The sequence below is a fragment of the Pongo pygmaeus genome, chromosome 19 (assembly GCF_028885625.2).
Source record: "Pongo pygmaeus isolate AG05252 chromosome 19, NHGRI_mPonPyg2-v2.0_pri, whole genome shotgun sequence".
NCBI classification, from domain to species: domain Eukaryota; kingdom Metazoa; phylum Chordata; class Mammalia; order Primates; family Hominidae; genus Pongo; species Pongo pygmaeus.
In genome coordinates, this window is record NC_072392.2 from 77,433,060 (window position 1) to 77,443,893 (window position 10,834).

General features: G+C 57.6%; 1 protein-coding gene across 10 annotated transcripts; it reads right to left on the reverse strand.

Moving 5' to 3' along the window:
* Nucleotides 1–215: 215 nt before the first annotated feature.
* On the reverse strand, nt 216–5,567 carry SLC25A39 (solute carrier family 25 member 39). 10 transcript variants are annotated; one of them, XM_054456276.2, is made up of 13 exons: nt 5,290–5,440; nt 4,747–4,877; nt 4,056–4,155; nt 3,863–3,922; nt 3,387–3,431; nt 2,999–3,108; nt 2,284–2,351; nt 2,018–2,142; nt 1,642–1,815; nt 1,206–1,315; nt 940–1,021; nt 783–863; nt 216–703 (listed from the first exon to the last, which is right to left on the reverse strand). In XM_054456276.2, the coding sequence occupies exons 3-13, from the start codon at nt 4,138–4,140 to the stop codon at nt 588–590; spliced, it is 1,056 nt and encodes a 351-aa protein (XP_054312251.1). In that variant the 5' UTR covers nt 4,141–4,155; nt 4,747–4,877; nt 5,290–5,440; the 3' UTR covers nt 216–587. The 10 variants fall into 10 exon arrangements, with proteins under 10 accessions (XP_054312251.1, XP_054312248.1, XP_054312249.1 ...); XM_054456273.2 differs by having other exon boundaries at nt 2,999–3,132; XM_054456274.2 differs by lacking the exon at nt 4,747–4,877 and having other exon boundaries at nt 5,290–5,567.
* Nucleotides 5,568–10,834: the final 5,267 nt, after the last annotated feature.

Sequence of the window (10,834 nt, forward strand, 5' to 3'; positions counted from 1 at the left end):
CCCCATTCTAACCCTAACACGGGGAGTCCCCAAAGGGACCTCACCACCAGGATATCTGCTTGTGGTCCCTCACACTCTAGGTCCTCCCCCCGACTCTCGCCAAACTGGAGAGGTCCTCTTCATAGGTGCCACCCTGGGCAGCCAAACCAGCACTAGGGTCCTTCCCAAGCCTCCCTCCCAGCCACCCCAGGCCCCAGAGGGACAGGCACCAGGCAGAAGTTCATCATCTTTAGACTTAACGAATTAACAAGGGTCAGGGAGACTACGCCAGACTGAGGGCCTCTGGGTTCCTGGAGACAGGCCCAGCTACAGCAAACACAGGGAAACACAAAGGGGGCAGCTGGAAGATTTGGTCTTGAACTTGGGGGGTGGGTAAGTGATGATCCCCACGACTGGAGCAGCATGAAGAAGTTGTGTCTGAGGAACGGCTGGGCCGCCCAGAGGGACAGCCCTGCCCTGGAGCTTGTCAACGGGAGGGAAGGGAAACAAGCCCCTCCCTCAGTGCTGAGGAAAAGGCACTTGGCTGGGTCTCCTCCTGCCCTCTCCCCATCCGTGGGAGAGACGGGGTCCTTGCCTCCTTGCCCCTTTCAGCCGCCCAGAAGCCGGTCCTGGTTCAGCCTCTGGAAGAAGCTTTTGCCGAACTCATAGGTGCTGATCATGATGGCACAGGAGGGGGCAGCCTTGATGATCCGAGGAAGGAAGCCTGCAGTGGAAAGGAGGCCCGGGTCAGAGGTCAGGTCGCAGGTCAGCCCCGCCCCCACCCCCAACACCCACACACTGACCTGCAAAGAGTCCCTTAGTGCCTGACTCGGCCTGGATCCTCCGCAGCAGCAGCCAGGTGGAGTCCACATGCAGGGGGTTCACTGCAAACGTGAGGCCGGCTCAGAGACCCCATTCAGGACCCCACCTGTCCCCTGCCACGGCAGTCTGGGCCCTTACCTCTCACAGCCTCCATCGCTCCCAGAGCGATCTGGCGTTGGGTCTTTACCACGTCAAAGGGTAGAGTCAGCACTGCAGCCACCTGGTGGGGTGGGCGGGGAGAGGGCTCAGCTCCACTTCCTGGACCCCCAGCCCTACCTCCCAGGTGGGTCTCGTGGCTGGGAGGGACAAAGGCCTCACGGGTCTGCTTCTGGGCATCTCCAAAAACCCTCAGGCCCCCCGCAGGGAGACCTCCGCTGGCCTCACCTCCAGCCCAGTCCACTCACCGTCCCTGAGATGCCACCAGCCACAAAGCTCATGCCCACAGAAGTCTGGTCCTTCGGCCTGAGCCCACTGAGCCAGCTCTTCACCAGCTCATAGTTGAACCAGTACAGGGCTTGGGGTGGGGGATGCACTGATTAGAGATGGGAATGGCAAGGAAGTGGCCCCAGATCTTCCATCTTTCACTGCCACCACTCCCTCCCAGCTGTGAGTCTTGTCTGCTACGTGCAGGCTCGGAAGCAGGCACTCTGTAGGAATGAATCTCCTGACCACCTAGGCAAGTACTCTACCTGCTACGCCCACTTCACAAATGAGAAACCCACGGCTCAGAAAAGCTAAGTAACTTCATGGTCACTAGTCACAAAGCTGGGACTTGGCCGTAGACCCTTTGTGCATCACCCCAGGGTTCCCTCACCCACCCCCTGCAGCCTGGGTGCCTACCTGAGAAGGGCACATCTCGAAGGGCAGTGGGGCCCCAGCCCAGCCACAGTGAGCGCCAGCCACCCTGAGCCACCGCAGTTCGAACACAGGCACCCAGCTCCCGGTATGATACATGCTGAGCCTGCAGCTTTGTCCGCATAAGCTCCAGGGGGCTAATCACAGTCACGGTGCCCACTGTGCGGGGATTGGGGGTGACAATGGGGAGAAGTGAGGTCACAGGTCTTACATGGCATCACCTACCTGCTGCCCCAGGTCTGGGGACCTAGAACACCCCCCCACCCCCAGGCTGGCAGAGGTTGGGGCTGGGAGCTGGGACTGACTGGGCTTGGGCAGAGGTGGGGACAGAGGGAGGTCAAAGGCCCAAGATTATGCTCACGGCGGGCCAGCGCGCCAGCCACCATGGGTGCGTAGAGGTCAGAGGTCAGGGCTCGACCACACAGGAAGGCCTTCAGTTGGTCGTAGGCAGTGAAGTAGATGGCGGTAGCTGGCACAGTCATCACTCTGGGGATACGGAGAGAGGTTAGCTGGGACTCCCAAAAGGACCCAGACTTTTAAAGCATCACCTGCTCCACCTAGTCATTCAACAGGGAGCAAGGGGTCAGGAGGTACCAGAGGAGAGTGGTGCAGGACCCGGCTACTCACAGGGTGGCGGGAAGGCCGCTCCAGAGGGTCCTGGTGCCCTCGTGCCTCACGATCTTCACGAAGGCATCCTGGCCAAGCAGGCACCAGCCCAGGGGAAGAGGAGGGACACAAGTGATGTCTGTGATAAGGCTGGCCCAGGCTAGGCCTTTGCCGGACGCCCTCAGCCTCTGCCCACAGCCCTCAGGCCTCGCTGCCTCTACACATGCAGTACCCCAGCTGGGTCCAGGCAGATACCTGGTCACCCTTCAAAAACCTCATGGAGGCCAGGCACGGTGGCGCACATATGTAATCCCAGCCAGCACTTTGGAAGGCCAAGGCGGATAAATCACTTGAGGCAGGAGTTCGAGACCAGCCTGGCCAACATGGCAAAACCCCGTCTCTACTAAAAATACAAAATTAGCGGCAGGTGGTGGTGCACGCTTGTAATCCCAGCTACTTGGGAGGCTGAGGCAGGAGAATCACTTGAACCCAGGAGACAGAGGTTGCAGTGAGCTGAGATCACGCCACTGCACTCCAGCCTGGGTGACAGAGCGAGACTCTGTCTAAAAGAAAACAAACACCCCATGGAGGTACTGCCTTCTCCGGAAGTGCTTCCTGACTGAACCGGCTACCTCTGCGTGCCTTGCCCAACCCCTTTTTTCCTGGGTCTGCTGCCCAACCAGACCGAACTCCTCATGGACACCGACGAATCCCTATGGACCCAGCTGCTCCTCACCATGGTGCCAGTGAAGCGGGTAGGGTCTTGAAACCAGGTGGCACAGCGGGCACCATTTGGGCACAGGTACAGAGGCTCCAGGACACCATTGCAGTACAGGAGGCACTTCCCTGTGGATTGGAGAGAGGAGGGCACTGGGGAAAGGCAAGAGGCATTATAATGACAGGACCCTAGAACCTTGCAGGGAGGCAGTGGGCCCCATCCCTGGAAGGCCAGTAAAGGCCAGGTCCCTGTGTGGATGTTCTGGTGCAGGTCACAGGACTGGCTGGCGGGACCTGGGAGTATATGCTAGTCCATGGCTGTGGAGCCCACTGGTGCCCTGGGGACAGGGACAAGGACTCTCTCCCCCTTGCACCCTCCCATGCTCCCTGTGGCTTGGGGCACTCACATTTGGTATAGGAGAGGCTCCACAGTCTGGAGGAAGGCATTAGCTCTAAAATACAAGGCAGGCCCTCAAGTCAGGAGAGCCCCCACCCGCCCTAGGTACCCCATCTCTGGGAGATCTTTTTATTTTATTTTTTGAGATGGAGTCTTGCTCTGTCGCCCACCCTGGAGCATGGTGGCACAATCTCAGCTCACTGCAACCTCCACCTTCCCGGTTCAAGCGATTCTCCCGCCTCAGCCTCCCCAGTAGCTGGGACTACAGGCGCATGCCACCAAGCCCGGTTAATTTTTGTAGTTTTAGTAGTGAGGGGGTTTCACCATGTTGGCTAGGCTGGCCTTGAACTCCTGATCTCAGGTGATCCGCCCGCCTCAGCCTCCCAAAGCGCTGGGATTACAGGTATGAGAAACCACGGCCAGCCTCTGGGAGATCTTTCTTTTGCCCAGGCACCACCCCTCACTAGCTCCAGGTCAGGTACTCACCGCTGGCCATGGAGGGCCGCTGAGACTGCAAGCGAACCTTCACCACGTCCAGGGGTGTCACTGGGGGAGGAAGCAGGTCTGAAGGCTCGTTTCAGGACCCCACCCCTAGGACTCCTCCCCCAGGACCACACAGCCTCCAATCTCTGGTCTGCCCCATCCCCACCTGCCCCCACCCCACCTCCCCAGGTCTTACTGAAGAGGGAGGTGACCACAGCCCCGGCGCCTGAGGCTACCATTTGCTGGAGAGGGCTGATGCCCGCAGGGTCCTGGTCAGCCATCTTGAAGCTTCAGTCCTGAAAATCAAACCTCAAACAGACCACAACTCCAGGGATGGCAGGAAAAGAGGCTGGGCCACTGTGAGACTTTTGTTTTGAGACGGCGTTGGCTCTGCGCACTGTTGCCAGGCTGGAGTGCAGTGGCACCATCTTGGCTCACTGCAACATCCACCCCCGTTCAAGCGATTCTCTTGTTTCAGCCTCCCAAGTAGCTGGGACTACAGGCGCGCACCACCACGCCTAACTAATTTTTGTATTTTTAGTAGAGACGGGGTTTCACCATGTTGGCCAGGATGGTCTCGATCTCCTGACCTCGTGATCCGCCCGCCTCAGCCTCCCAAAGCGCTGGGATTACAGGCGTGAGCCACCGCACCCGGCCCACTGTGAGACTTTAACCCGACCCTCACCCACCGCCCTCCAAACATCTGTTGCCTCAACAACCCTGGCAATGACCTCTAAACCAGGGACTGTCCGCCCCTCTCCGCCGGGGAAAACTAAGGCTCGGGGAGACGAGGTAGCCTGCCCAAGGTCACTCAGGAGTGGTTCCGAAGGAAGGAAGCTGGGGTGCCAGACCTATCGCTCGATTGCAATAGGAGCCAGGGCCGTTACCTCGTCCACCTCGCACGTGTCCACTGCGCACCTCCTACGTGCAGGCGCGGATTTGGCCCTTGTGGCCGCAAAATCAGTACCTGTGCTGCTCCCGCAGCCCCCAATCCAGCATCAAGGTCCCGGGCGGGCACCTGCGAGCCCAAGTTACCGGGCGTGGAGGGACGGCCGGGCACCGAGGGTGACGTGTAAACAGATCTGGTGACCACGAAGGGCCCGTCGCCTCCTCGGGACTGCGGGCTGGGATGCCCGGCCCTCCCCGCTCGGCCGGACGGGCCAGACCCGGGGCTCGGAGAGAAAGAGCAGTCTCTGTCCTCCCGCCCCAAAATGCAGGCCCCGGGCGCAGCCGGGAGAGCGGGAAGTAGGGACGTAGGGCCAGGATGTCTACCCGACCCTCGGCGACACTCCCGGCCCCGAACCGCGCAGAGCCGCCAGGTGAGGAGGACCATGCCAGCCCGACGGCCCCAGCACCTGCCCTGGCTCGCACGGCCGCCCGGAGACCCCCGCTTCCGTCTCCACCCCCAGCCCCGGCCCAGCGCCGCCTACCTGGCTCTAGGTTGGTGCTTGTGCGGCGGGGCGCCCAAGGCCAGGCGGGCCCATACCGGCTCCGCCGCCTGTGCGCAGTCCGCGCGCGCTCGCCGCGCACCTAGGCCGACGCCGAAAGCAGCCAAGGAGGCCCCGCCCCCACACCGCGCCGCGAGGCCCCGCCCGCCGTGGGCCGACCAGCTGCAAGCCCGGAGTGTCCCCGGCTCCGCCCACTCGCGTCTCCGCCGGAACCTGCGGCGGTCCCGCCTCCTTGCCGGGGCCGCGCGGACGGGTTCCATGCCTGCGGGCCAACTTCGCGGTCTCCACGTCGCGCTTAACCTGGCAGCATCAGGCACTTCCAGCATCTTTTTTTAGACAGCATCTTTTTCAGCCTCGCTCTGTCGCCCAGGCTGGAGGGCAGTGGCGCGATCTAGGCTCACTGCAGCCTTGACCTCCCGGGCTCAAGCGATCCTCCTGCCTAAGCCTCCGGAGTAGCTGGGACCACAGGCGCGCGCCGCCACGCCCGGCTAGTTTGTTACTTTTATTTTTGTCTCCCTATGTTGCCCAGGCTAGTCTGGAACTCCTGGGCTCAAGCGATCCGCCCACCTCGGTCTTCGAAAGTGCTGGGACTCCAGGCGTGAGCCGCCGCGCCGGCCTTAACAGCACATTTTCACCAGCCCCGCCCCGGCCGCGCGTGGCACTGGAAGTCCCAGCGCCTTCCGGACGGCGAGGGTGACGCACTGGCCCCCTTCCTCGGTGTCCTCAGGTGCGTGGCGGCGGCAGTGAGAATGAGTTCTTGGAGATCGCCGGGAGAACACACAATAACGACAAAGTTACTTGCCGGGCTCCCCGCCGAGACTTGAAAACTTCGCGGCGACTTCTCGCCGGCCTTAGCATCGCCCCCGTTTTTCAGGTTACGGAACAGGCCTGCAACTGCAAAACGCTTTGTATACCACAGGGCCCCGCGCGGGTGTGCGCCACTGGGTTAGCTGAGCTGTAGCTCGGGCCGACCGGGCTGGGACGTGAGCAAGCCCGGGGAGCCGGGAGAGCCATGGGGAGCCAGATCCCACCTTCGCATGACCTTGGGCTAATCACAACCTCGCCTAAGGCCCGGAATGACTCTGCGCGGAGAGGGAGAGCACTGAGTGCAGGAGGGCACCAACGTTTTGGTGTTGGTTGCTCTCGTATCGTGATTTCTTCTGAGTCTCAAAACATTTTGCAGTAGGTTATTGTTGAAATAGATTACCACAGGCCGGGCGCGGTGGCTCACGCCTGTAATCCAGCACTTTAGGAGGCCAAGGCGGGCGGATCACTTGAAGTCAGTTGTTCGAGACCAGCCTGGCCAACATGGTAAAACCCCGTCTCTACTAAAAATACAAAATTAGCCGGGCATGATGGCGGGCGCCTGTAATCCCAGCTACTCAGGAGGCTGAGGCAGAGAATCGCTTGAACCCGGCCGGCGGAGGTTGCAGTGAGCCGAGATCGCACCACTGCATTCCAGCCTGGGCAACAGAGTGAGACTCCGTCTCAGAAAAAAAAGGCCGGGCGCAGTGGCTCACGCCTGTAATCCCAGCCTTTTGGGAGGCCGAGGCGGGCGGATCACGAGGTCAGGAGTTCGAGAGCAGCCATGACCAACATGGTGAAACCTCGTCTCTACTAAAAATACAAAAAATTAGCCGGGCGTGGTGGCGCATGCCAGTAATCCCAGCCACTCCAGAGGCTGAGGCAGGAGAATCGCTTAAACCCGGAAGGCGGAGGTTGCGGTGAGCGGAGACTGCGCCATTGCACTCCAGCCTGGACAACAAGAGCGAAACTCCGTCTCAAAAAGAAAAAGAAATAGATTACCCTGTTTTACAGAAAGTGAAACTGAGGCTCGACGTGAAGAGCCGGAGATTCGAACCGGCCGGGTGCTTTTCCCAGGGCCCCACACTGCCTCCCCGGGAGACAGGAGGGCTTAAGTCCAGCGCTGCCCTCTCCGATCCCGCTTGTCAGGGAGACACTTTATTTCCCAGGGCAGGCCCGTACCCCAGGCCCCACCACCCACCTCGCGTTTAGAACTTCTGTGCCATCTTGCTTATTTGTCCTAACAGAGAAACCAGCTCGCGGGGGCGGGGGCGGGGGCGGGGGCGGGGGCGGAGGGGGGCGGGGGGGCGGGGGGGGTGGCCTAGCCGCGCCTTTAAGAAGGGTAGGCCTCGATTTTGACGTCTCTGTCTTCCCCGCCCTTCAGGCCCCCACTGGTCGCGTCCGGCGCTGGAGCAGCCCAGTCAGCCGGCGCATGCCGGGTTAGCACGTGGACTCCGAGGGGCCAACTATCAGCTTTCCCTGAGAAAATGCCTTTGAACTCCCCCACAGCTCCGAAACTCCAGCTTGGGAGCAGGGAGAGTGCTATCTGTGACCTGTAAAGGGGCGCTGGGCAAAAGGGCCCGAGAGAAGGCGTCCTTTCCATTCCCTTCCCACCTCAAGCTGAGTTCAGAAATGACACGAAATAATTTTATCAACTATCAGTCAAGGTCAGGCTCACGCCTGTAATCCCAGCACTTTGGGAGGCCGAGGTGGGCGGATCACCTGAGGACAGGAGTTCGAGACCAGCCTGACCAACATGACGAAACCCCGTCTCTACTAAAAATACAAAAATTAGCCGGCGGTAGTGGTGCGCACCTGTAGTCTCAGCTACTTGGGAGGCTGAGGCCAGAGAATCGCTTGAGCCCGCGAGGTCGAGGCTGCAGTGAGCCGAGATCACACCATTGCACTCCAACCTGGATGACAGAGGGAGACTCTGTCTCAAAAAATAATAAATAAATAAATAAATAAATAAATAAACTATCGGTCAAGGTGAGAGCCTACTTTCCACCAAGGTTCTTTACAACTTCGATGTTTTGGTTTACGGAACAGGGGAGGAAACTGAGGGCTCTTGTGTGTAGTGACTTTACTCGTGTGGAGGAGAACCCAGACTGTCCCTGCACACACTCTCCCGTTTTACGGATGAGAAAAGGGAGGCCCCAAAAGTCAAATCGCCCCAAGGTCACTCAAATGAAAGAGTCAGCATTAGAGCCCCCAAACGTGCCTGAGCCAGATGGGCTCCCACCCTGTCCAGTTCTCAACCCAGATGCTGTGTTCCAGCAGCACCCTGACCTGGCTTTCCATCTCACCTGCCTCTTACAAGCAAGTGTCTTAAGGCCTCTAAGCCTTAGTTTCCCCATTTACAAAATGGGCTGATGGTGATGATAACGCACCTTCCTCTAGGGATTATGTAAGAATTTAATGCATTAATGGCTGTGACGTGCTTAGAACCCTGGCACGTGGCAAGCATTCTATGACAACTACTACTGTTGCTGTTACTGTATTGTTATTAATTGCTCTCTAGAACCTGTGGCACGGAAAGTTCCCCAGATTCTGGCCCCACCTCTGCCTCCAGTATTCAGTCATGGATAATAATAACTCCTTATACCCAGAACGAAGGTGACCAGCGCAAAGTAGCACAGCCAGGAATCAAACCTGGGGACCTCTGAGCCTGTTTTCCCAACAGTACATTGAGGGCCTTGCACTCCATTTCCGGTTTTCTTTTCGTGATGCTCTTAAATAGGATCCTTAGAGATTTGTCGATACACCTGTTTCCTCATCTGAAAATAAGGACGATATCACCTGCCCTGCCTGACATACAGATTCTTAATATCATGTCTCTGAAAGCTACATGAAGAGTCAATAAACAGTTCTGTGAGACCTGCCAGAGGCCCAGAGCCGCGTGGATCACAGTCCTTGCCTTCTCCAGAATGTAAATTGCTTTGAAGCTTAGAGAACCATGAGGCCTCATGGGTGCGACCAAAGCAGTGGCCGCTGGAGAGGTTATCCGTGGGTGATGGGGCACCTCGGGACCTCGTGAAATCTCTCCCAAGAATGACCGTGGCAGGTCAGGGTGGAGGAGGAGCCTTGACATGCTCCAGAAGCTATGGAGCCCTGACTCAACACGCCCACCCTCGAGGAGCAAGCCTGGAAGGCTGCAGAGGTGGCCACTGGCCTGGCTGACTCAGGCAAGGTTTACATTGGTTATGCACCCAGTGGTCCTTCCAGAGGCAACATGTGGCCCCATGTGGCCATCTGCAGCTTCCTCGCATAGATGGAAAAGCAGAAACTCTCCCTTTTTAACTGTAAAAGGGGAGAAGAAAGTACCAGCTGCAGGGGTGGTTGTGGAGACTGAAGGACCAGTTCTCACCTGATACCCAAGGGGCCAGTTTATTACAAGGCTGAATTTGTCCAAGGCAAGCCCTGGGACAGGGGCAGTGTCTCCTCCAGCTTGCACCCCCAGGGCCTAGGAAGACATCTCTGGGGCTGATGGGGGACTCAAGGGCTTCACCCATGGATGGGACCCCACCAGCACCTCTGAGTCCAGGGCCAGCACTGTCTGCATCTAGAGTAGCCTCCCAAAGCAGGGCCCAGGGCTGCAGAACCACTGAGGCCCCTGCTCCCTACTGCCCAGAGGAAAAGTCCAAATCCCAGGCCCGTAGCAAATGTAGTCTGATCTTTAATGGATTCTGAGGGTGGAAAGTAGTAGGGGAGTGATGGAGGACTTTATTGGAACAAATGGAGAAAAGGGAATAAGGTCTGTATGCTAATTACTTTTTTTTTGAGACGAAGTTTTGCTCTGCACCACCATGCCCAGCTAATTTTTTTTTTTTTTTTTTTTTTTTTTTTTTTTTTAGTAGAGACCGGGTTTTCCATGTTGGCCAGGCTGGTCTCAAACTCCTGACCTCAGGTGATCCACCCACCTTGGCCTCCCAAAGTGCTGGGATTTCAGGCATGAGCCAGCATGCCTGGCCTCCCAGGTTCAAGCAATTCTCCTGTCTCAGCCTCCCGAGTAGCTGGGATTACAGATATGAACCACCATGCACGGCTAATTTTTGTATTTTCAGTAGAGACAGGGTTTTGCAATGTAGGCCGGGCTAGTCTCGAACTACTGACTTCAGGTGATCCACCTACCTCGGCCTCCCAAAGTGATGGAATTATAGGCGTGAGCCACAGCACCTGGCCAATATTACTTCATCAGTGTTAAAATGTCTGGAGTGATAACAATACTGTGATTTTGTAGGAGAATGCCCTGTTCTTAGGAAACACATACTGTAGTGTTTAGGAATGAATGAAGTGTTATGATGTCTGTAACTTAGTCTTTAATGGCTCAGCAAAAAAAGAAGCCAGGCATGGTAGCTCACGCCTGTAAGGGAGGCTAAGGCAGGAGGATCGCTTGAGCCCAGGAGTTTGACACCAGCCTGGGCAACATAGGGAGACCCTGTCTCTTATAAAAAATAATAAAAAATTAGCTGGGTGTGGTGTTGTGCACCTGTAGTCTCAGCTACTTGGGAGGCTGAGGTGGGAGGATTGCTTGAGCCCATGAGGTGGAGGCTACAGTGAGCAGTGATCGTGCCACTGCACTCCAGCCTGGGTGACCGAGCAAGATCTTACCTCAAAAAAAAAAAAAAAAAAAAGCCAGTGTAGCAAAAATGTTAGCCCTGTCTCTACTAAAAATACAAAAATTAGCTAGGCGTGGTTGCGGATGCCTATAATCCCAGCTACT